Consider the following 25429-nt stretch of genomic DNA (forward strand, 5'->3'; position numbering starts at 1 on the left):
TACAATGAGATACCACTTCACACTCATTAGGACGGCTATTATCAAAGAGCAGAAAATAACAAGTGTTGGTGAGGATGTGGAGAAATTGGAACCCTTCTACATTGCTGATGAGAATGTAAAATGGTACAGCTGCTGTAGAAAACAGTTGGACAGTACATCAAAAAGAGACACACAATATGATCCAAAATCCCACTTCTAGGTATCTACCCAAAAGACTTAAAAGCTGGAACTCAACTCAAACAGAACTGAAACACCAATGTTCATAGCAGCATTTTTATTTTTTTTTGAGTAAAAGTAGATTTATTTAGAGAGATACATACTACATAGAGTGTAAGCTGTTTTAAAAAGTGAGAGAGAGGCCACAAGGTGTGGGGGTTGGATGCTCGGGTTAAAATAAAAGTAGGTACACACTCCACAGACAGAGTGCTGGCCATCTTGGAAGAGGAGGGAGTGAGAAAGGCGGCCGTAGCCACATTTTAAACAATAGCCGAAAGGCAAAAACGACCTGAATGTCCATTGGTGGATAAATGGATAAACAAAATGTGGTAAATCCATACAATGAAAAATGATTCCGCCTTAAAAAGGAATGAAATTCTGGTACATGCTGCAACACACATGAACATTGAAAACACTGTGCTAAGTGTAAAGAAGCCAGACGCCAAAGGACCAATACTGTGTGATTCCACTTTATGTGAGATGCCTAGACTAGGCAAATTCATAGACACAGCAGGTAGAATGGTGGTTGCCAGGGGCTGGAGGGGAGGGGAGGATGGAAATTATTAATAGGTATAGAGTTTCAGTTTAGGATGATGAAAAGTTCTAGAGATGAACTGTGGTGATAGTTGCAGAACAATGTGAGTATACCTAATTGTACATTTTTAAATGGTTCAAATGGTACATTTTATGTTATGTTTATTTCACCACAATTTAAAAAAAATTATAGGTGATTCTCATGTACATCTGAGTTGAGAAGCACTCTAAGAAGGGCCAGCACATCTGCATGAAAATTTTTTGCAATGATGGAAAAATTCTATTTGTGCACTAAGATGGTAGCCACTAGCCACGTGTGGCTGTCAAACACCCGAAATGTGGCTAGTGCCACGGAGGAGTTGATGATGATTTTTTTTGGGGGGATTGAATTTTCAATTTTACTTAGTTCTATTTAAATTTAAATAGTCAAATGGCATCAGTGGCTACTGTAATGGACTGGGGAACCTTAGGTGCCCTGAGTTGTCCCCATGGTACTCTGCAGTGTGCTGGCTCACGACAGTCCCCAAGAGGCACTTAGCACACAGACTACTTAGAGCTGGACGGGTTCTTACTTAGAGAACTCCCTGTCCAGCTGATCTCAGCTGGTATTCCCCACCCCCAGATTCCAGAGAAAGGCTCAGTTACTTTGAATATTGAAAAAAAAACTGCATTCAAATTGAGCGTTGATTATACCATGCCGATCAGAAACTTTACCTAGTAATTAATTGAGTAAAAAGTCAATTTGCTTTCCAATTTAAAAAAATTAGCATTTGCAGTTTGTTTGGTAGAAAAAAATCTTTCAAAATGTGGGGTTCCTTGGATCAAAAAATAAGGGAAGTGTCCCTGAGTGGTGCAGAGGTTAGAAATTGCTAATCTAGTCCAATCCCCTCACTTTGAGGGAGCAAACTGATGCGGGGAGAGAACAGGGACCCATGCAAGGTCTCCGGGCTGGAATGGGGCCGAGTCAGGACTAAAAGCCAGAGCCCCAGGCTTATGCAAGAAGCCAGTGTCTGAACAGCGTTCTTGTGTCCCAGTGTGTGTGTGTCTGCCCCTCAGGACAGCAATGGTGTCTGTCGCATTCTCTTTGATTGGTGCCCAGACAGGTGGGGAGATTTAAAAGCCTCTTTGATAATGGTGTCATGGAATAGGTGTTATGGGATAGAAGTAGTGCTCCAGGTGTGCCCCCTGGAACACCTGTGTCACAACGTGGAACTACCTGGAAAGAAGGTCATAAAAAATGCAAATTCTTGGGCCTCATCAGAGACCTACTGTGGTGATCTGGTACATTGGTACTCCCCAACCCCACCTGGAAACCCCTGCTATTCACACCCTGATGTAGAACCCCCTGACCCCACTGCCTCCTCGCATGGACTCTGAGCTTGGCCATTGACTTGCTTTGGCCAATGAGCCAATAATAGAAGCAGAGACTTGATAGATAAATGCTCACATATTGCAACTTGTCCTTTTGAAATGTTCACTCGTGGAGCCCTGAACTGCCATGTAAGTAGGGCCAGTTACCCTGCTGGAGAGACCATGTTGTGGAGAAGGCAGGGAGGGAGAGGAAGAGGCACCCAGCCAGCAGCAACCCCAGCCATCTCAGTTGAGGGTCAGTCATGTGAATGGAGAAGCTGGGCATTACAGTCCCAGCTGAGGCCATGTGAAAAAGAACCACCCAGCCGAACCCAGCCAGCCCACAGAGTCACAAAATGTGATAAACCATTGTTTCAAGTCGCTCAATTCTGGGGAGCTTTGCTATGCAGTGAGAGACAATTGAAACCCCTGCTGAAACAAAATCTCCATTTTATATGAAACTCCAGAGAATTCTCATGCTTACTAAAGCCGCAGAGCCATCAGTCCATCTGGTAATTCCGCCAGACTGGAGCATGCATTGAGCACCAGTTGTATGCCCAGTGGTAAACCTGGTGTGAGCCACTATCAGACTATAGTTGTGAGCATCCTTGTTCGATTTAATTCCCCTGAAACACCAGAGAATAAAATCCAGAATCCTCACCATGTCCACAAAGCTCTAGCCCCTGCCTGCCCTTCTTTGTTCCTACCTTGTTTACTCCCCTCTCTGCCATCCTTTCATCCACTCACCCACCCACCACCCATTCAGGTTTGGGGTGCCTTCCCACGTGCCGAGCTCACTCCCACTTCAGGATATTTGCCCTTGCTGTTCCCTGTGTCAGGAACACTGTTCCTCCAAATCATCACATGCCTCCTTTTCCCCTCTTTTAGGTCTTTGGTCAAATGTTCTCTCTTCACAGAGGGATTCTAAAATGGCCCCACTCATCCTTTCCACCCCTTCACCCACATTATTTTTCTTGATGGTATGGATCACCCTTTGAACTTTTATTTTTTATTAGCTTTGTGTCTCCCCCTTAGGTGTGAAACACCCACAGGGTTATCTCATGGTTATCTGCCGTGCCCCAGTGCCGAGAGCAGTGCTGCACATAGTCAGAGCACAGGAGACACTTGTTAAACATATTAAAGACGCTAGCATGCCATCTGGTCAGATGCCTCACTTCCGACACCAGCGTCATCTTCAAGTTGTTTCACAGGCCAAGTCCCTCAGTCTCATCCTTTTCACACTAATCTCCTGGGGTCTCGTGACAGTGCAGGTTCTGATCCGGAGGTCTAGGTGGGACCTGAGGTTCTGTATTTCCTACCAGCTCCCAGGTGATGCCCGAGCTGTGGGTCCTGGGACCCAGGCTTTGAGCAGTGAGGCCTTAACTGCTCTGAGCCTGGGTTTCCACCCCTGTCAGATGGTTCATTGTGGAAAACAAGTGGGTGAAGTGTGTAAAGCACTGTGCACGGTGCCTGGACTTAGCAGGTATTCAGTAAGTTTGGACTGCCCCTCCTCTGGGGGCCTTTCAGGATCTGAAATTTGAAATAGCCTCCAGTTTTTTCCCTTGGATCCTCCCGGTCCCCACATGTTGAGTCCCCTACCCAGACCCTCAGCAGAGCCTTGTCCATCTTTTCTCTCTATTGCTCGTCAGCCCCACCTGTCATGCGCGGGGGTTTGGGGAGGATTCTGGCATTTTGACAGTCAGGGGGATGTGATGCAAACGAGAGGCAAAGTAGCAGCTATGAGCCCTGATAGCATTTGCCCGGCACTGAGGAACACGTGGGATTACAGCCTGGGTTGGGGCATGGGCTGGGGAGGGGGCAGTGAATGCTCTTTGGGTTGGGCAAGGAGGCGGTGACAGAAGGGGTCCACTTCTTCCAGAGGGCACAAGGGCAGCTGCTCTGTGGCCTGGGTGAGGCCCCATCCTCATTTGTAGACTGATCCCACCTGTGGGACTGGCTCATGGTTCAAGTCCAGGAATAGCGGCTGAGGTTGGGCATGGGGGAGTTGTCTGTGTGTGGCGTAGGGGGTGTCCCTCGGCCTCTGGGGCCTACAAATAGGAGAGTGGAGGCTGCAGATGGTGAATTTTTCTAGCCCTATTAACGTATACAGAGGAAAGCTGCAACAAAACTGTGGCTGAGGAATTTTACCCTGAATGGGGTTCCACTTGGGAAGAAGGAAGCCAAGGAGGTAGGAGATAGTTAAAGATGGAGTAGTTTCAAAGGGCACAGGCTGTCCTGACATGGCATAGCCTGCTCCCCATATCTTTGCTGGTTTAGGGGACGGGGTTCTCTTATCAATGTCAACTTTGACAAAAACTAGGGATATCCCAGTCTTGCCTTCCTCCCTTATAATGCCTCTTGGGAGCCCTCCCAACAGCAGATGGGGCTGGATCCACTGACAGGAGGGGTGGGGTGGGGGTGGATGCTCTCTGGGCGACCAAAGCGGTCAGCTTCTCCTACAGAGCCTGTCTGAGTGTGGGACGGCAGAACTCAGGGGTCTGCCAGGCAGCAGATGGGGTCGGATCCTGCTGACGGAGGTGGCTAGGGGACAGCTGTCTTTGATATCCCTGGATGGGAGAAAGATGATCTGGGGCTGGGGGCCGGCAGGTGGGCAGGGGGCTCTGCTTACAGTACCTGGGAACTCAATCCCTCCCCACCCCCTAGCTCTCCTGGGAGGCTCTGTTCTCAGGCGCCAGGCATCCCCACCCTCCTGGCCTGGGTGTCCGCCTCTCCCTCTACTGAGGACCTCCAGGCCTGGGGACACCCAGTGTCAGGCTTCTGGCCCAAGTAGGCCAGGCTGAAGTCACCTCTGAGGTCATTTTGGGGGGTCCAAATGACCCTGTCCTGCCTTTGATCTAAGGATGAGAAACACTAGCTCTGAAACTCCTAGAAAACGGGCAGCTGTTACTGTGTTTCTCAGTCAGATCTTTCTTAGTGGAATCAATGTGGAGCACTGGGAAAAGCTTGGCAGGCAGCAGGTTCAAATCCCAGCCCAGGTGTTTTCTGCCTTTGTCCCCTTGGGCTCAACCTCCAGAGCCTCTGTTACATGATCAGTCCTGTGATCCCACCTGCAAGGCTGCCGCCATGACAGCCAGAGATGCTGCCGGAGGACCGGAGTTCAGTAAATCCACTAGCTCGCCATCACTGAGGGCAGGGCCCTATTTTAGCCACAGCTGTGACCCAGCACCTAGAACTGTCCCTGGCATGTGGTAGGTCCCTAGTTAATATCTGTTGAATGCATGAAATGCCCTATTTCATCTGTATCAAGATGGTTTCCCCCTCCCATTTGGCATCACTGGTATTAGGCTGCTTCATAAAATTTATAGCATGTCTTGTTTTAATTGGCAGCAGACTTAAGATTGAGAGGGTCCTTAGAGGGGACGAAGTATGAAAGAGGCTCATTGTTATTAATAGGCCCTTTTTTGCTTAATTTTTGGTGGGTTTCCAGTTCTTTCTGATTGTATGTGCCCTCTCTGGGCTGTGTGGGGTCACTGAGAACTGCCTTGGGGCCCAGGAGCTGCAGTGATCCCTGCTTGAAGTCCTTCTGAGGCGGTCCTGGGCTGGGGCCGGCACATCCTGTGGGGCATGCTGTGTGTTCTGGTCCCCGTTCCCCACTTGCTCTATAACCCCCCCAGCCTGGCCCCACTGGCTGTTGTCCCTCCCAGGGGCTGGGAGGGCTGTCTGAAGTCTGGAATTCCCGATGAGGAGGAGGGGCCCATTTCACTCAATCCTGTCATAATTCCAGGTACCAGGACCAGACACCGACCAGGGGTGGGTGGGGATATCTGTGCATCCCCTAGGCCATGGGTGTCTCCAGGTAGGATCTAGTCTGAACCAGGCAGAAGACTTTCAGGATGAGGGAGAGGAAGTGGAGGAGGGTGGGCCGTCTTCTCCCACCCCAGTCCCCTTCGGTCTCCCCAGAAGCAGAGCCAAGACACAGTGGGCAGATTAGTGCCTAGAGGAGCAGGCGGATGCTCTCCTAGGAAGTGGCTCATTGTTCAATCCCCTGGTTGGGATACTTACTTGTGTCACTGATCTCCTCCCATGAGGGTAGAGTTGGGGACTCATGTGTACAGCTGTGATTTTGTGTAGGAAAGGTTTGTGTGTTACATGTTCTGGATCCGTGGAGACGTGTGTACACATGTCAAAGATGTGTGTAAGCTGATATTAGTGTTACAGTTATGTGTTGTATGTGTGTGTCATCTGTGCGTGTGCAGGTAGATGCACAGTCTTGGGAAATGCACGTGTGCAAACACATGTAGTGGTGTTTGTGTGTTGTTGGGGTATGCATGTGCATGGACACATGTTGATGTGAATGGGTCCTATGTGTATAGTGCAAGCCTACATGTTTGCTCTGATATGTGACAGCTGTGGACTGTGGGAGCAGCACCAGAGCTGGAATCACAGGGTCTCACTGCCAATAACAAGCCCAGGAGCCTTCGATGACCAAACAAGTTGTTTCACTGCTGTGGGCCTCAGTTTCCTATCTATAAAATGGGTATGGAATCTCATGGAATGAGATTGTAGCCCAGCAACTCACATTCGGCCTGACCCAGAAAAATCTCAAAATCCAGGTTTGGAATTGAGGAATGACCAAATGAGAATAAATGTTTTTAAGCAAGTAGAAATGTTTTACAGAGCGTGGTAAGATTTTAAGGACCTGAGGGAAGCATGTGGAAAGGTGCAACTGACAACGTCTTACAGGGATGTTGGGAGGCAGGGTCTTGGGGAGAAAGAGAAGACAGGGCCTGGAGCAGGGACCCACCTGCAGATGGAGGGTGGCCACAGGAGCCTGTGTGCACCGGCACCTCTGGGAAGGTGAAATGTGTGCATGTAGAAGGCAGGCATCCCCTGGTGTACGCGGGAGGGAGGCTGTCTGTGCGAGCATTGCCCAGTTGCCATAGAAACCAGCAGAAGGAGGTGGGTGGCTGGAGAAGGAGGCGGGTTGGGAGGAGGGAGAGGGAGGAGGCGGCGGTGGGGGGCGGGGAGCTGGCTTCTGCAGTTCTGGGGCTGCTGCCTTCCTGAGCAAGCAGTGGAGGGAACCCTAGAGGACAGAGCCCCCTGCCCGGGCGCCAGGCCCCCTCCCCGCCCGCCACTACGGAGAAGGAGGAGGACAGCCAGCCCCTCCAGCCCTGGCCTGGCCCAGCGGGGACAGTGCCCTCCTACTTGCCCCTGGCTTGGCACCCAGACAGGCCCAGGTAGGCATCCTGATGGGATCAGCTTGAAGAGGCTGCGTGGAGAGTGGGGCCCTGAGTCGGCCCCTGCCTTCGCCCCTGCCTTCGCCCCTGCCTTCCTACCAGCAGCACCTGGTAGCAAGCACAGGGCCCAGAGGGGCCAGGGCCAGTGGACCTGGTGGGGAGCAGCCAGCCTGGCCCTCTTCAGAACTTGGGTCCTCCTCATCAGGAGGACTGTCTCCCATTACCTTTCCTCCTCTGCACTTCTGACCCCCTCTCCACCGCCACAGGTCCTGACTGTAGAAATCCTCCTTCCCTGGGCAGAGTGGGCCAAGGGGGCTGGAGCTTCTGAGAACCCACAGTATTGTTCCTCCCCAGGCTGAGGCTTGTCGGGGGAGGAAGAAGTGAGATGTCCCGCACCGCTACTCAGGGCATTACCAGGCCCCAGACAGCTGGAACCAGCAGACCCATCTCCCACCCCTGACCCCAGCAGCCTCCCTGCTGCCCACCCACCATGGTCTCAGGCACCCGGCTTAGAGCCCCCATCAGGGAGGAGCCATCTCTCTTCTCCCCTGGGCTCAGACCCTTCCCCTCCTCGTTCCCCCTGCAGACCTAGTTCCCCCAGATTTCCCAAAGGACCCCTGTCCCAACCCCAGCAAGCCTAGGGTCTCCATGTTGGGGTGCAGCAGAGCAGGCCCTGATCAGGTGAGGGAGCCTGTGGCCCTCCCTCCCCCTCTCTCTGTCCCTCTGCTGCATTGCTCCTGGGGACAGACTCCCGCCGCTGCTGGGGGAGCTCAGGCGCCACAGAGCAGCCTCTGCCTGCCGCTCAGGAGCAGGTGGGGCTGGGCCTGCGCCGCACTGCCTGGCTCTGGGCAAGGAGAGGGCAGGAGGGCCTGCAGCAGTGTCCGAGTTGACCCTGGGACTTAGCTAAAGGGCCTTGGTCAGCGTGGGGTGGAGACCCCACCTGAGGTGGGAAGGGGTGGGTGTGCAACTTCGGGTGTACCCAGGGCCCCTGGGCCACACAGGGTCTGCCCCCTTCTGCCTCCAGCCCCCCTGAGAGCTTGGCTGTTCCTTTGCAGGGTCCTAGCACCGCACCGTGGAGTGTCCCCTTCCCTGGGCACTTGGGCATGATAGGACTTGGTGCGGGGGCCGAGGAGGGGTCCCCAGGTCTGGGATGGGGTTGGGGAATACTTTCTGAGAAGCTGATGTGGCTCCATTCACTTCTGCAAATGTTAGTTGCACCTGCTGACTGAAGGCAAAGGGGCCCCCCACTTTAGGGTTAGGGGCTCAGGAGGTGAGTGTGGGCCTCGGGGTGGCAGGAGTAGGGTGGGGGGTGCAGATCTGCCCAGATGCCAGCAGCCAAGTAATGTGCAAACACCGTCACCGTCTGACCCCTGCTTCTCTAAGCCTGGCACCCTCCTTCTGACCAGGGCCTGGGGCCGGCACTGGCATCTGTCCTGCTTCACCTCCTACAGCCCGGCCTGTCTCCATCTCAGCCGAACAGGGCTAGTGAGGCCTGGAGGGCAGGTTCTTTTCTCCAGAGCTGGAAGGAGCTGTCCCTTTCCCAGATCCTTCAGGCCTGGTCCTGACCTCCCTGCTCCTGGCCTGCCTTCTCTAGGCTATGTTCCCCATCTCCTTAATTTTTTTCTGTCTCATATGTCCCTGGGGTATGTCTTTGCTTGCTCTCTTATGCTTTGTTGCCCCCAGACTCTGGGGCCGTGAGCCCACCAGAATGGCCTCCCAGGGCACATTTCCCACCCACCCTGTCACATCCAGTGGGCACACAGCCCAGGGTGCCTGCCCCCCACCCCAGCACCCTTACTTATGTCCAAGAGAGCTGAAGGGAGGCCACAGGAGCACTCAGTATGGGGCTCCTGGACTCCAAGAACAGTTTGGCCACAGGCTGGCCTCTCCTCACATGGCCCCAGTGTAGGAGCTCTGGGGAGAGGAAGGAACATCTCCATTAGCTCTCAGGGCATCTCAGGGCACCAAAACTGGGCTCCCATCTCCCTTAAATTGTTCCTCCCACCGTGCTCCCCATCTCAGGAAACAGCACCCCACCTGCCAGCTGCTTGCTCAGGCCCAAACCCTGGAGCCATTCTTGACTCCTCCTCCCTCTCACATGCACATCCAAACCATCAACAAATCCCATTGGCCCCACAGTACCCCCAGCCCTACCCACTTCTCACTGCTCCCAGGATTACCACCTTGGTCTGATCCCCATCTTCCCACACTGGAGGGCTGCAGCTGCCTGCCCCACCGTGGTCCACTTTCCCTCCAGCAGCCAGGGATCCTTTAAAAACCTAAGCCATATCACATCCCACCTCCTTGCAAACCCTGCATTGGTTCTCATCTCACTTGATGAGGGGGAAAGCCACAGGCCTCTCTCTGACCTACAAGACCTCATGTTTCTGCATCCTCTCCCAGTCAACCTCCCTGACCTTATCCTTCCCCTCTCCTCTTCACTCACTCTGCTCCAAACACGTGGGTCCTATGTTCCTAACCATGGCAGGTGGAGGCCATGCTTCTGCCTCAGGGCCTTTGCACTGGCTGTTCCCTCAGCCAGGATGCTCTCTTTTCACAGGGGACCTGGAGACCTGGAGGTCCCAAGTGAGGCCCAACCATCATGGAAGAGGGTCTCAGCTCTAGCTGCCATCACAAAATACCATAGATTGGGCGGCTTAAACAACAGATCTTTCTTTCTCATGGTCTGGAGGCTGGAAGTCCAAGATCAAGGTGCCAGCCTATCTCATCCTTGGTGAGATCTCTTTTCCTGGCTTGTAGACAGCTGCCTTCCCGCTGTGTGCTCATGTGGCCTTCCCTCAGTGCAAGTGCCTGGGGAGAGGGAGCCATCTCTCCCCTCCTCTTATTAGGACACCAATCCTATTGGATTAGGACCTCGCCCTTATGCCCTCATTTAATCTTAATTACCTCCTAAAAGTCCTATCTCAAATGCAGTCACTTTCGGGCATAGAGTGTCAACATATGAATTTGAGGGGGACACAATTCAGTCCTTAGCAAAGCTCCGTGGGGGTCTTAGCCCTAAGAGGGCAGTCTCCAGATGAGAGGCTGGTTTGAAAGCTCTGCAGCTATGAGAAGTGTGGGTACTAACACCTGTAGTATTAATAACAGTTAACCTGGTGCTTCCTGTGGCTACTCATTTCACCCTCACCCCAACCCCATGGAGTTAGTAGTATCATCACCTCTGTTTTACAGATGAGGAAACTGAGGCACAGGGAGTTTAAGCAATTTGCCAAAGTCACACAGCCAGTAAAAAGGCAGAGCCGAAATTTGAACCTAGTTGTGCTGTTGGCCCCATGTCAGGGCTCTTAACTAATCTGTTCTTAGTGCTAATCTGGTGGGAGTTGCTGTGCGTGTCAGGAGAGTGGGCTGCCAGTCTGAAGCAGCAGCACGTGGCTGATGGCAGGGAGAGACTAGGAACTGCACCAGGGTGTGGGGGTGAGTTAGGCAATGGCTGGGATATTGGTGGTACTGAGCTGGCCCTTGAAGGGAAGCAGGGTTATTTTGGGGAGAGGTGGTCAATGATGGGGAGGACGGCGTGCACCACAGGCAGGAGGGAAGGTGTGAGCAAAGGAGCAGAGGCTAGACTGAGCTTGGGGTATGCATTGTGGGGAGGGGTGTGCGTGGAAGGACAGCATATTTCAGCTAACGTGGATCCTTCCAGCTGCATCTGAAGCCTCAACAGAGGCTGGTGAGAGTCTTTGTGTGGACCCATGTCAGGCACAGTGAGCCCATCCATGTCTGGGTGAGGTGAGGAGCCAGGGAGCTGCTGGGAACGTATGTGGGACCTGAGACCCACTCTGGGTGAGGGGGAGCTAGTTCTGGCATCCCACGGCCCTGCCAGCTGAGCTGGTCCCTGGGGAGGACATCTTAGGTCAGGAGGTGGGGGTGACACCCGTGGAGTACTGGCTCTGGACTGGGCACCTGATTCTTTGTCAACAATCTGAGTCTGCCTCTGTCTCCTCCCTGATGTGTGACCCTGGACAAGTTATTCAACCTCTCTTGAGTCTCAGAGAAGGCAGGGAAGTCACTGCCCATCTTAATGGATTGTTATAAGGATTAGAAATAAAGCGTATCAAGAGGCTGGCACATAGTAGGTACTCAACAATGGTTGTAGTTAATACAAAGGGGGAGTGAAGAGAGGGATAACATAACAGCCCGAGGCTGCTGATCCTCCTCGGTCTGTGCTGCAGGATCCCTGAGGAGGGAGGGCACCATCCTGAGGGCAGAACCATCATGGGGCATCAAGGAGAAAGAGCCCCTGGACTGGACCCCAGGGATCGACTAAAAGGAGAGGAAGGAGTCCTGGAAGCAGAGGACAGGTGGGATTTGGGACCCACCTCTTATGGGATTCTGGCTCTTGGTTGTAACACCATGATTATCAACATTTATTGAGCACTGACTGTGTGCAGGTGACTGTGTTTGGGTCTAGGGTACAGAATTCAGTGTTTCTGCTATTTAGTGAGTGTTCCAGAAGGTCCTTGGCATTTATTTATTCATTCAACAAATAAGTACCATGCACTTGCTGTGCACCAGGCACAGCTCTGGATGTTGAAAATACCACAGAGACTCAGACAAAAGTTGCTAGCCTTGCAGAGTTGACATTCCAGTGGGAAAGGAAGACACTGAGTGTGTTGAGTACTGTGCTGTTGAGAGCCCGTCGTGTGGTGACATGTGCTGCGGAGAAAGATAAAGTGAGGAAAGGGAGAAGGGGGAGGGCCAGGGTTGCAAGTTGAAATGAGGGGAGGTCAGGACATTTGAGCAGAAATCTCAGTGTGGGGGTGGTGTGGAGAACCATTCCTAGCAGGTGCAAAGGCCCTGGGGTTAGAACAGCAAGGAAGTCAGTGTAGCTGGCGGAGAGTGAGAATGGCAGGAGGTGAGAACAGAGGAGTGAGGGGTGGGACAGCAGGTCATGCAGGGCCTCCTGGCAAGGAACTGGACTTTTACTTGGTAGAAATGGGGAACCCTGGTACGAATCTGAATAGCACACTGGCAGGGTTGTACTTAGCTTTGACCAGTTTCCCTCTGGCTGCTGCATAGGGAGGAGACTGGGTGGGGGCGGTAGGGGTAGCGCAGGTGGGCCTACCCTCTCTGGGCTTGTGCTTTTAATTCCTCTGTCCTGTCTCCAAGTCGGGGGTCAACAGAACACCTTTCACCCTGGGGCTCCTTTCTCCCTAAAGGCAAGGTCAAGACCAGCACTGAAACTTCAGCTTTCCATAGTTGTCTGTGTTTTTCAAAAAGAGCTTATTACCCTTTTATCATTTGATCTTCAAAAACTCAAATATTGTTTCCCCATCAGATGAGTTAGAAAACTGAGACCCCCATGATGAGACTCAGCTGTGTCTCCCTGGTGAGTGGTAGAGCTGGAGCCGGCTCTGCCTGGCACCTTCCCCAGCGCTACAGAAGAGGGGGCCCACCCTGATCTGGGATTCCCACCCTCATGACACTGACAGAGGTGACGAATCAATAGTGAGAGCTGACAGGCTCTTTCAGTCATGTCTCAGCCCCTGGGCTGCCATCTGCAGTGGAGGGGTGATAAGAGCCCCACTCACAGGGCTGTGATGAAGATGAGATGAATTAAGACATGTGAACAGTCCTTGGCAGTGAGTATGTGCTCCCTAAATACCAGCTATTGTTATTAATGATTAAGGGCTTGCAGGGCTGCGGTAGCAGTACCACCACCAGTGAGGGGAGTTGGATGGCGCTATGCCCATGTGATGGGCTGGGGAAAGCTAGGGGCCTGTCAGGTTCATCCACCAGGAGCCGCAGGTTCTGGCCACACCTGCTTCCTAACTCTGAGATGCGGTGCTGTGAGTGGAAGCAGCTATTGACCGCCATTCAGGAAGGACCTAGCATTTGTCAGCATTGAACCTCCCACCTGCCCCCTGGGTGGGGGTGTGAGGCCGATTTGGAGGAGATAGGGGCAGAGCGGGCTGGTGGGTCTGGCCATGTGGTGATGGGGGGCCCACATGCCCCCTCCCATCTCCGTTCCCTAACACTGCCTGCCTGGCTTCCTGAACCACCTTTGTGGGGATCTCTCCCTGGGTTAGAGTGGGCTGGACCCTCACTGTCTCATCTCATCCTTAAATCAGGTTGCCTCACCTCTGTTTCACAGCAAGGCCCAGCAAGACCATGTGAATTGCCCAGCGTCACACAGCAATTTGGTGGCTGAGCAGGGATCCCAAGGCTAGAGCTATTTCTACTACACATGCTACTTTCAGCTGGAAGCCAGGGAGACCCTGCCTGCACCCAGCAGGGGGACTGCAGTAAGTCCCATCCTCCCTGGATCTGGACAAGGTGGAGCGTGGTCTCTGTCATCATTCATTCCCTTCTAGTCTGACTTGCCAGGTCTGTGCTCCTCTGTCCCCTCCCTCCCTGCTTCATAGGCACCCTCGCACCTGGTTCCCAGCTCCCTCAGCTCTCCTCCAACAGCTGGAGAAGCTTTAAAAATATGCAATATATGCACACTAGGCAACATCTAAAAGGCATAACAGGACCCATGGTGAAAAATCCCTCCCCCCACCCCAGCCACCCAGTTCCCCGAAGGCAACCACCCTTACTCAGCTTTCCAAAAACATTCTCTGCTCGTGTATTTCCCCCCATAAAAAATGGAATCATCCAGCCATGCTGTGCTGAACATGGCTTGTTTTGCTTTAGTGACACGGCTTGGAGGGTTCCTTCCATTCAAGACCAGAGCATTCTGTGGCTGGCCTGCACCGTAATTTACTTAACCAGTGGATGAGCATTTGGGTTGTTTCCAGTCTTTGGCTTTTACAAGCAGTGCTACAGTAAATAAAACTGGGTGTCATTGGTTCACCCAACTGGCTGGAAGGTAATTTCCTAGGAGTGGTGCTGCTGAGTGAAGGATGTGTGCCTCCAAAGGTGGACGAGAATGCCCAGTTGCCCTCTGTCAAGGTTCCCCACCGCCAGGGGTGGGCTTGACCTTTGATCAGATCCCATAATGGAACGTCCCTACCCCCCACCGGTCCCTGCCCCACTGACAGCCCGCTTACAGCTGTCTGTGCTGGGATCCCAAACAGCAGAGTTCTGTGACTCCAACAGTTGTAGACTGGGCTCTGGCTGCAGGGTCACATCCTACCCTGGCTGAAAATCCTTTATTAAATGTCCCTGTCTTTTACTTCTCCAAATCTAAATTCAAACTGTTCTGTACAAAGCAAATACTGCTTTACAAGTGAAAAGTGCCAAATTAAGAAGAAAAAAATTCAGACTCATTTCTTTGGCCCTTGATGAATTCAGCTGTCTTCCCACCCACCCACCGCCACCGTGCATGAGTGTGGGAAAGTGTGTCTGAGGTTTTGTTAAGGCGAGAAGAACAGAATATATTTAGTGCCTGAGAGGCACCAGGAGGCAATACTAGGTTATTACTGGGAAAAGAGCACTAGCCTCTGGACAGATGGGGAGACTGAGGCCAGAGAAGGGGAGGAACACCCTTGACTAAGGAGCCTCACGTGTTGGTGCCGTCTGACCTGAGCCTGAGAGCCAGCTGTTGGTAAGAGATGGAGGTCTCCTGGACCCCCTGGTTGTGCTGAATCTCGCAGAGGCCAGCCCTCCCCAAGTGTCCTCATCGGACAGGGCTCATAGTGTCTGAGGCTGCTGTGCAGAAGCAGGGAAGTGCCACCTGCCCAAAGCTCACGTCTCCTAGCAGGGTCAGGCCCCGCCTGGACTCACTGCCCTTTTAAAGACCAGGCCCCTGCCTCTCTGGTCCTGTCTCCTTGCTACTGAGCCCTTCTTGCTGGGGTGGCAGTGAGAACTGGGTGGGGGATGGGAGTAGGGCAGTGCCTGCCCCAGCCCTGGGGCAGCACACGGCCTAGATTGGACAGCCGTGATGCCTGCCAACAGATCCAGGGCACACACAGCCACACTGGCGCTCGCACAGATTGCAAGGGTCTGACCTGTGGGCTGGGAAGCCACATGGCTGGGACTCTTAGGAGACACGTAAGTGGCTAATGGAGGCTTTGAGGCTGGGCACCGAGGCAGAGGGAAGGGCATTTAAAGGAGTCCAGCATCTCAGAGACCTGAGGAGGCACTGAGCCTGGGCAGGAGGTGGGAGGAGGCCTGCTGCCAGTTTCCCGAGGGGCTTGGATCCAGGCTCCTGGTGGGAGCTTCAGGGAGGTTCTAGGGGCTAAGATCAGTGACTCTGTGTTGATTGGGGGTGGGGTGGGGAAGCTGAGATGGGTCTCTTGGACTCAGGGCAAAGATCTGACTGGGTCAAGGTGGGCAGTGCCAAGGGGGGCAGATTGAGAAGCCAGCTGGGGTTCACTGAGCCCCAGGGGGCCCTACAGGGTGATAGGTCCTGGGGAGGAGGTGCAGGACATGCAGAAAGATAAGCCGGATGGCTGGCTTTGAAGAGCTGTGTGTGTCTATGAAGCAAACTGCAGATTTACATAAAGCAAATATGTAATTGTGTGGCCCTAGCTTTTAGCTCTGAGTCCAGGAGCACAAAAACAGATGCAGACCATTCTGGTGGTGGGGGCTGGCTTCTGAGAAGAGGTGCCCACATTGGAGCTCGAAGATGGATCTTGGGGAGAGGGGAAGGAGAGGATGTGGAGTGAAGGGCTAATGGAGGAGAGCCAGGGAGATGGGCATGAGAGTGACTCTAGGGATGGTGAGCCAGGCTCTGGACAGGAAGCCCACATTCCAAAGCAAGGCTCATGCCTATGGAGCCCCCACAGCAAGTTGGGGTCCTAGGCCTGGAGTGGGGCACATGGGATACTTCCCTCATCTACAGGATCTCTCCTCTGCCTCCCAGCGCATGAACAGCCCAGCCTGCTGACCGCCGCTCCACACCTGTCCGTCCGCCCACGGCCACACCATGTCCGGCTCCTACGATGAGGCCTCGCTAGCTCCAGAGGAGACCACTGACAGCTTCTGGGAGGTAAGGCGTGGATGCTGAGGACCAGATAGCCTGGCTGCTTGGAAGCCCAGGCTCCCACCCACCCACGACCTTAGGCCTTGTTCCCCAGCCCCTTGGGTCCCTCCAAAACCCTCTATGTCCAATAGGCAGTTGTTGCTGTGAAGTGGCTACTATAGGCCCTGAGCCTGGAGCCCTTCTGCCCCACAGCTGCCCCTAAATTCTGTGCATTTATGATATGTAACAGGGCCCTCCTGGTCCTCTACTTTGGGGGCCCAGGCTCAGACTCCTTGCCCTTCACATGGGCAGGTGCAGCACTTTACAGCTTACACAGGCTTTCACAGCTGCGCCCTACCCCAACACTGTGAAGAGGGCAGTGGGTGGAGCACCAGCCACAGAGAAGTGTGAGTTCAGGGAGCCCCACAGCAACAAACAGGTGGAGACATGCCAGCATTGCATGAGCCTCCCCAAATATTTGAGACCCAGAAAAAAATTTTCCATTGGCTTCCGAAACTCAAAGCGAAAACTGCCAAACCTAAATTAATAAGTGTTTAATGAGGTGTCTACAAAACATAATATTGTGTCAAGAAGCTGCAGCTCAACTCAACGCTTATATGACTCTATATAAATCTAATAGATTTAGCTCACAAGAACAAAATGAATAATTCATTCACGTCCAAGTCCAAATTCTAAAAATCCTTCTGCACTTTGTGGCAGCGAGGAAATTATGTTTAAAGTGGAATGAGGGGGCATATAGAAGGTGGAGTGTGAGGCGGGGTGTCGAAGCCTCCGAAGGTGAGACTGATCCAGAGCCCCCAGGGTGTTGCCATGGGGTGACCGGGGTGGCAGCGGAGGGCGCCCCCTGCAGGACGCGGCGGCCAGGCGGCCGGGCGGCCGGCGAGGGAGGCGGGGAGCCCGCGGGAGTCGTGCTCGCTGCTTGGCCGCCAGGTGGGGAACTACAAGCGGACGGTGAAGCGCATCGATGACGGGCACCGCCTGTGCAACGACCTGATGAACTGCGTGCAGGAGCGCGCCAAGATCGAGAAGGCGTACTCGCAGCAGCTCACCGACTGGGCCAAGCGCTGGCGCCAGCTCATCGAGAAAGGTGCCCCCCAGGCCCTGACCCGCCCCCCACTGTCTGGGTCCCCGGAGTGCTGGCCACCTGGATGCACCTGCACCCTCCAGTCACAGGGCCTTTGCAGCTGGCCCCTCACCTGCACTCTTCCCTCCCAAACCCAGCAGGACTCTTGTGCCTGTTCAGCTCTACTTCGTGCAATTTTAGGTTGGATTTAAGGAAAAAAAACTTTTATTTTGAAATAATCTAAGCTTAGAGAAAAGTTGCTAGATTAGTGCCGAGAACTACATACATTTCACCCAGATTCACCAGCCCCTATTTTACCACCTTTGTTTTCTCACTCCCTCTGTGTTTACTTACATATCTTTTCTGAACCATTTAAGTTGGAGACATGCCCCTTCACCCTAAATTCTTCATGTATCTCTAAAGAATAAGAACAATTTGTTTGTGTAACCATAGTTCAGCTATCAAATTCGGGGCATTTAAAATGGCCCACACACAAATTTTATTACAGCAAATGTTTGCACTGTTCGAGGATCCTGTGGAATGTCTGGTCCCAGTGGCTTCCTGTCATCTGTTACCAGCTGGTTCTCTAGTTTTACATTCAGCCAACATTCCTGGAGCACCAACTCTGTGCCTGGTGCTGGGCTGGCTTGTGAGAGCTCATGGGGTCCAGGCTGCCCCCCCATGGGGCTCACAGCTGATGGGGGAGACAGAAAGTAGGCCCAGAAGCAGATGCTCTAGGAAGAATTCACAAGGGCTGCAGGCCGAGGTATTCAGAGATGGCTTCCTGGAGGAGGTGGTTGTTCTTGGGTCCTGGAAGATGATAAAACTATAGAGAGAACAAAGGAGGGCATTTCTGCTGCCATGGGAAGTATGGGGAAAGCCTCAAAGAAAGGAGGCCTAAGAGGGGGTGCCTCTGGGCAGGAGGTGATGAGGACCTGGTGACCTCACGGCCATTTCCTCAGGCCCACAGTATGGCAGCCTGGAGCGGGCCTGGGGCGCCATAATGACGGAGGCGGACAAGGTGAGTGAACTGCACCAGGAGGTGAAGAGCAACCTGTTGAACGAGGACCTGGAGAAGGTCAAGAACTGGCAGAAGGATGCCTATCACAAGCAGATCATGGGCGGCTTCAAGGAGACCAAGGAGGCTGAAGACGGCTTCCGCAAGGCCCAAAAGCCCTGGGCCAAGAAGATGAAGGAGGTGCCTGGTGGGCGGCTGCCCCAGAGGGATGAGGCTGGGCAGCTGGGCTCAGAGGGGCAGTCTGATCAGAGGGAGGGTGTCTACAGACGGGGTGGACCACACACTGCCTGCTGGGATTGTGCCCACAGGGGCGCAACACTGCCTGCCAGGAAGAAATACCCACAGACAGGGCAGGCACTGTGATGCCCTACGGGAGGGTGTCTGTAGGGACAACAGGCAGTGCAGGGAAACAGCCAGACAGGTGGGCACTGCTCCCTATACCTGGAGCCAGGGCCTACATCCCTCCTGTCTCTGAGAATGTGTGCTCACAGCTCCCAGTAGGATGGGCAGGCGGGAGGGGCTGAGAATGACCACATTTGCTCCTGCTTACAAGTAGGAGCCCTGCCCGCACTCCCTCTCCCCACAGCTAGAGGCAGCCAAGAAGGCCTACCATCTGGCCTGCAAAGAGGAGAAGCTGGCTATGACCCGGGAGATGAATAGTAAGACGGAGCAGTCGGTCACACCTGAGCAGCAAAAGAAGCTGCAGGACAAAGTGGACAAGTGCAAGCAGGATGTTCAGAAGGTGCCGCCCGGGCTGGGGTCTGAGGGCCCCTTGGAGTGGGTGGTGGCTGGGAGCTGCAGGCCTGGGTCTCACCCTCCCTTTGCCCTGGTGCCTATAGACACAGGAGAAGTATGAGAAGGTGCTGGAAGATGTGGGCAAGACCACTCCCCAGTACATGGAGGGCATGGAGCAGGTGTTTGAGCAGTGCCAGCAATTTGAGGAAAAGCGGCTGGTCTTTCTCAAGGAGGTGCTGCTGGACATCAAACGTCACCTCAACCTCGCTGAGAATAGCAGGTAGCCGGGCGTGCAGCACGTGGGCACAGGCAGAGGAGGCAAAGGGTAGAGCTGGTGTGCAGGGCCTTCAGGGTCCTATTAGAGTGATGGGAAGAGGAGGGCAGAGCTGCAGGGGCCAAGAGGGAAGAGGCTCCAAACACAGTGGCTGCCCAGGTGTGAGCACACCAGATACTCAGGAAACATGCTTGGATGGATGGGTGAGTGGCTAAGGTGAGGATGGAGAAGGGTGCCCCCTGGACAGGCCTGGAGCCACCCACTGAGATTGATCCTTTTGGAAGCTGCCTGATTCCCAGCAAGGGACAGGCCAGCAACCTGGTTCCCGAAATGGGCTCCAGCCCTCACCAAAGCTGAGAAGGGGCTATGGTGCATCTTGCCCCGCACTGCCTCGTCTCCCCCGTACACAGCTATGTCCACGTGTACCGGGAGCTGGAGCAGGCCATCCGCGGGGCCGACGCCCAGGATGACCTCAGATGGTTCCGCAGCACCAGTGGCCCTGGAATGCCCATGAATTGGCCCCAGTTTGAGGTGAGGAGGTGTGGGGATGGGGAAGTGAAGTCTGAAAGTCTGGAAGGGGTCTCAAGGGGGCAGCCCCTAAGCCTGACCGCTCCCCTGGCACCCACCAGGAGTGGAACCCAGACCTCCCTCACACCACCACCAAGAAGGAGAAACAGCCCAAGAAGGCAGAGGGGGTAGCGCTGACCAATGCCACAGGGGTGGTGGAGTCCACATCCCAGGCTGGGGACCGTGGCAGGTGAGTGCCTCCTATGGAGCTTCTGGGGGCCGGAGGGGTCCACACATGGGGGCAGCTGAGTTTTATCTCGGGAGACAAGAAATGGTCAAAGTCACAGCAACCTCATGCTCCTCTCAAAGACAGTAGTAGCTGTCCTGTGAGAGCACCTACTGTGTGCCGGGCACTCTTCTAAGCATTTTCCGTATGTTAACTCATTGAAGTCTCCCAACACTGAGAAGTGTGTAAATACTCCCATTTTACAGATGGAGAATCTGAAACCCAGAGAGGTTAAGTGACTTTCCCAAGGTCACATAGCTAGTTAGTAAGCCTCAGAGCCAGGATATGATGCCCCAGAGGTCTGGCTCCAGAACCCTCATTCATTTGATATATATATTTGCCTTGTTCTCATTTCCTTTTTTTTTTTCTCCAGTTTTATTGAGGTATAATTGACATACAGCACTGTATAAGTTTAAGGTGTAAAGCGGAACGATTTGACTTCTATACATCGGAAATGATTACCACAATAAGTTTAGTGAGCATCCTTCATCTCAGAGATTCAAAGTTAAAGAATTAGAAACTGATTTTTTTTCTTTGTGGTGACAGAACTCAAGATTTATTGTCTTGACTTTCATAGATAACACACAGCAGTGTTAGTTCTATTTATCATGCTGAACAGTACTTCCCTAGTACTAGAACCCTCACGCTGAATCACTGAGTGGTATTGCCCCTCTCAGATGGGGTCTCCTTCAGCACCTCCTCACTCAAGAGCGGAGTAATGCTAATAGTCCTGCCGCACATCTGTTTGAAGAGCTGTCAGTGAGAGTCACTGGCTCTGGACCCCTTCTTACAGGGCCCATTTCTGCTCCAACCTTGGTGGAATGTGGGGTCAGGGCTCTGGGTGGGAGGAGTGGGCAGCCCTAAGGGTAAGGTGGGTGGCCATTCATGCTGGGTCCTCTCTCTGTGTCTCAGTGTTAGCAGCTATGACAGGGGCCAGCCTTATGCCACCGAGTGGTCAGATGATGAGAGTGGGAATCCATTTGGGGGTAATGAGGCCAACGGGGGCTCCAACCCCTTTGATGACGATGCCAAGGGAGTGCGTGTTCGGGCACTCTATGACTATGACGGCCAGGAACAGGATGAGCTCAGCTTCAAGGCTGGTAAGAGGGGTTGGGCTAGTGGGATGGGGTGGGGCTTGGTACATGGGCCTGGCCAAGACCTGGAGGGTGACCTGTGCCCTGGGGCCAAGACTTGAATTAGAGGGCAAGGGCAGCGTCTGAGAGTGGCAACTGGGTGCCAGGGGCAGAGGTGGACCTGAGAATAGGATGGAGTAGGACCAGAAGATGAATTGGGGGCAGGGCCTGAGGGAAGAGGGTGCCAGGAGGAAGGACAGGACCAGGAAAACGAAGCTGGAGGTGAGGCCTGGGTCTCAGGGGCGGCGCTGAGACCCAGATTAGGTGGGCAGCTGGGCCACACATGGGTGTCAGGGTGTGGCTGGGGCTGGTCTCAAGGGGTGGGCTTTCTGGCGGGAATGGGAGGAGCACTGGGGTCAGTCCAGCATAATAGTATAGGAGGGCTTACCCTGCAGGTGGGGTTGGGGGTCAGCTCTCTCTGAGCCACCATTAACCACTTGTCTGTGTCCCCTTCCCAGGAGATGAGCTCACCAAGCTGGGCGAGGAGGACGAGCAGGGTTGGTGCCGCGGGCGGCTGGACAGTGGGCAGCTGGGCCTCTATCCCGCCAACTACGTGGAGGCCATCTAGCCACCCCACTCCCCTCCACACCACCCCTCACTCCTCACCCACCGCCTCCCTTCCCTGCCCACTCTCGTCCTCCTCCCCTCGCCATAGAGTTCCAGACATATTTTCCGATCAAGCTTTTATTTTTTTAAAAGTCAAAACAGAACAAAACAAAAAATACAAAGAGACAGAGCATTTGCAGGGCCGCCTGGAGGCCAGGGTGATAGGACTTGGGGTGATGGCTCCAGGGTAGGTGGGGGTCTTAGGACTTAGCCCAACGGCGACATCACAACATCTGCTCTTCAGATCCCACCAAAGAGTCTCCTGAGCCCTGAGGGATGTCTCCTGGACCCTCTCTCCTGCCTCAGTCCCCCAGCCTTCCCGTCCCCACCCCAGGCTGCCAGCACCTGCCCCCAGTCTCTAAGCCTGGTTTTATGACCTCTTCCTCCTGCCCTACCTGGCTCCCCTTCCACAAACCTAACCCTCAAAGTCCTCCCTGTCTTTAGTCTTCCACTTTGCCCCTGGGGAGCCCTTCTTCTAGTCTCACCCCTCAAGACTGTGGGGCTGGAGGAGGGATGGTCACCCTCTTATCCCAGAGGTTTCCAGGGGTCCCTGGACTCCCCAAGACACGAAGAGGGGTGAGCTGGAGTTGGTGACAGTGTCGCTGGAGGGTAGAAGGGTGAGTGAACAGGGAGCAGGCCCTCGGCCCTCCCAGCACCAGACTCAGCTGAGGGGCAAGACCCTGCTGGGGCCCTTCTTTCCAGCTGTCAGCACGTTGGGCACTGGCTCTTCCTCAGAGCTAGACCCCTTAGTCACTCGCAGAGACCCCCGCTCCCTCTCAGAAGTCCTCAGGCAGCAGGGAGGGACCCCAAAGCCCAGGGCAAAGCCAGCAACAGTAGCAGCCTCCTCCCATTTCCTGGGGAGGAGGACATATTGCCCACCCACCTTCCTTCCCTCCATGTCCATCTAAAACCCTAGAACCACTAGGCTAAGCCAGCCTCCCATCCTTCTTTCCCCTTCTGTGGCCTGCCTGCAGAGACACTGTGGGCCCAGGGGAACTACCAGCCTGGGACTGGCAGGGGAGAGCCTGCAGCCAATGGGAGTGGCCTGGGTTTGCAAGAGGGAGGAGCCCTGGCCCTCAGGAGCAGGACAGTCGCCATGTCTTTATTCCTTGTCCCTTCCCCGCCCCCAACCCCAGCCCTGGCCCCTGGCAGCCCGTCCTGCTGGCAGCCCCTCCATTTCTCCAAGCCTGGGTATCAGTTTAAGGACTTTGGGGGATGGGAGGAGGCCAACGGCCTCCGGAGAGCAGGAGCGCTTCCTGTGGTTGGTGAGAGAGTGGTGCTGATTACTAGGGATTCATACCAGGTACCAACCAGCCTTGCCCATACGAGTCGGGCAGGAGTGCTTGGGAAGCAGACCAGGGCAGGACAAGACCCCACAAGGTAAGGGAATGGCTAGAGGAGGAGTTTCTCGGGAACCTCCCCCATGAGGCCCTGAGACTTCCTGTAGCACCAGGTGAGACTTGCTTACAGCTGATGCTACTCCTGGGCCTCAGGTCTGCAGACGCCCTACCTGCTCCTACAGCACCAGACCCCCTGGCCTCCAGGTAAAGACAGTGTGATACCCCAGCCCCTCTGTCACCCCTCAGTCCTCTTTTGCTCCCCGCTTCTTCCAACAGCCTACTTAGGAGGTTGCAGGCCCCACCTCAAGGCCTTGACCTGTACATGTGGGCACAGAGGATCCTGGCAGATTCACAGGGGCCTGAGCTGGGGCAGGCCTCCCTCAGGGCCAGGGGAGTTGGGGGTGGGGTGGGGATGATGGCACCCCCAGGGTCAGGCGAACTCCCAGCACCCCCTTTCTTGTCACTGTCTGCTCTCTGGGCCTCTGAGATGTGCCCTAGGCTGCTCAGAGCCTGATGCAAGATTTCTGAAGCCTGGAGCCCTCCCAACTCCAGAACAAAAACTTCCTCAGCCTCTCTTCCAGGCAGGAGTTGGGGTTGGGGGCCTCTGCCCCTCGCCACTTACCCTTGGAAAGCAGAAAGCTGGCACATCTGCACCTTGGGGCCTGGGCTCCCCCCTCTCTGTGCCAGTGGCTCCCCAGCTCCTGGGTAGGGGCTGTGGCCCTGGCTGGACCCCAGGCCTGTCTCCCTCACCACTCCAGCTGCCCACTCTGGGGCAGGGACTTGAAACCCCATTCCTTCTGAGCAACCACCTCTACGACTCCATCTGGGACCACTCTCTCTCAGCCCCCAGGCTCTTCAGGGCACCAGGGTGGGAGGGTCTCCCACCTGGAAGTCCCCCTGAGCCCCAGGGGCCCAGCCCCACCTGTCAGTGCTGGTGTCAAGGTACTCAACACCGAGTGTGGGGGCCATGCTCGCCGCCTCCCGTAGCCCCCCACCCACCCCCCTTGATGCTGTGCGGCCCACCTTATGGGGCTTGGCGAATACTGTGTTTTGTCCCCAGTTAAGCACCGTTCTGCGGCCCGCCGTCTGCCACCCTAGGCTTCCTAACTCCATTAGTCCAACACTTGTGAAATTCTGAGAAGTGCTGTGGTCTCAGCAATGCACCTGTTTTGTACATGACTGTGTAATTTAAAGGTATATAAATACAAATATATATATATATTTATATATATATATATATAAGTTGTTATTGTATGACTGTGGATAAAATCCAGAACTGTGTCAACCTGGTTGGACGTTGTCATCTTGAGTCTTGTGTGTCTTTTGAGCCCTCTGAGAGTTCCGTGTGGTTGGGTGTTTGTTGGGGAGGTGGTGCCCAGCACGACTGGGTGCTGTCCTGGCAGGAGGGCTGAGGGCTGATTCCTTCACTTCCCAGGGCCCCAGGTCCTGCCTGTACAGGGAAGGTCACATCAGATGCTCTCTGAGGTTCTAAGGCTGTGGCCTTTAGGGTTCTGGGTACATAGTCATGAGCAATGACCAGGAGAACTGGGGCGTCCAGGGTCCCAAACTTATGGTTCAAGGGTGAATTTGATCCCAAATAAATTATAATTTTTAAAGCAAAATTCTAAAAGTGACTGCTGAGGCCTGTGGCTTCTGATTGTCCACAGTCCCAGGCTTCCTGTGGTATAACATGAGGCCATGCTACACTTTCCTCTGTCCTGTCAGACCTCTGACAGCACTTTTGTGTGGGACCCCTGGGAAGGAAGGACCAGGGCTCTGGGCTTCCAACTCTGATCTGCCAGACTCAGCTCTGCTCCAGCCTCCCCACTCCGGCTCGATCTCCTCTGGGGCAGGGCAGGAGTCCCAGGTCCAGTCCCAGTTCACTGTGTCCCCAGTCGGGCCTCAGCCTCCTCCAGTCTGGTTAGATGTTTCTCTGAGAACCTTCTGGCCCTGGAAGCCTGGCAGGGTCCTGACACAAACCCATTGTTCAAGGCAAACACACTACAGTCCCCTCCCCCCAACTGCTTTCCCCCAGCTCAGGGCATGCTCAGGGCAGGGAGCAAAGGTCGAGATGGGGACTGAATCTCTTCTCTCCCCCATAGTCTTCATCCTCCAGATCCACCCAGGGACAAGCCCCTGGTTTTAGCCAAACAGAGGACTCTTCAAATAAAGACAGAAGTTTGCCTTGTCTTATTTGAGTAGGCTGTTCCATGTGGTTGTGTGGTACCCTGGAGGTGGGCTCCCCTGAAGGGGATCAGGCAGTGCCTAGGCTAGATGGGGTT

The 25429-nt window shown here is 54.2% G+C and overlaps 1 protein-coding gene across 3 annotated transcripts in view; it reads left to right on the forward strand.

Annotated features, from left to right (window-relative positions):
• The window catches only part of PACSIN1 (protein kinase C and casein kinase substrate in neurons 1), a 42722-nt gene extending 19859 nt beyond the window's left edge, over positions 1-22863 (forward strand). For 2 of the 3 annotated variants that reach the window (XM_010949057.3, XM_074348514.1), the window contains exons 2-10: positions 16066-16191; positions 17116-17272; positions 18211-18446; positions 18853-19008; positions 19106-19281; positions 19686-19806; positions 19905-20032; positions 20981-21168; positions 21660-22863. In XM_010949057.3, coding sequence (XP_010947359.1) covers positions 16129-16191; positions 17116-17272; positions 18211-18446; positions 18853-19008; positions 19106-19281; positions 19686-19806; positions 19905-20032; positions 20981-21168; positions 21660-21769 — 1335 coding nt within the window. In that variant the 5' untranslated portion in view covers positions 16066-16128 and the 3' untranslated portion in view covers positions 21770-22863. Of the gene's footprint in view, positions 1-16044; positions 16192-17115; positions 17273-18210; positions 18447-18852; positions 19009-19105; positions 19282-19685; positions 19807-19904; positions 20033-20980; positions 21169-21659 lie in introns of all 3 variants that reach the window. The other variant, XM_010949056.3, reaches the window with a different exon arrangement.
• Positions 22864-25429: the final 2566 nt, after the last annotated feature.

This window comes from Camelus bactrianus, chromosome 20, assembly GCF_048773025.1.
Source record: "Camelus bactrianus isolate YW-2024 breed Bactrian camel chromosome 20, ASM4877302v1, whole genome shotgun sequence".
NCBI lineage: Eukaryota > Metazoa > Chordata > Mammalia > Artiodactyla > Camelidae > Camelus > Camelus bactrianus.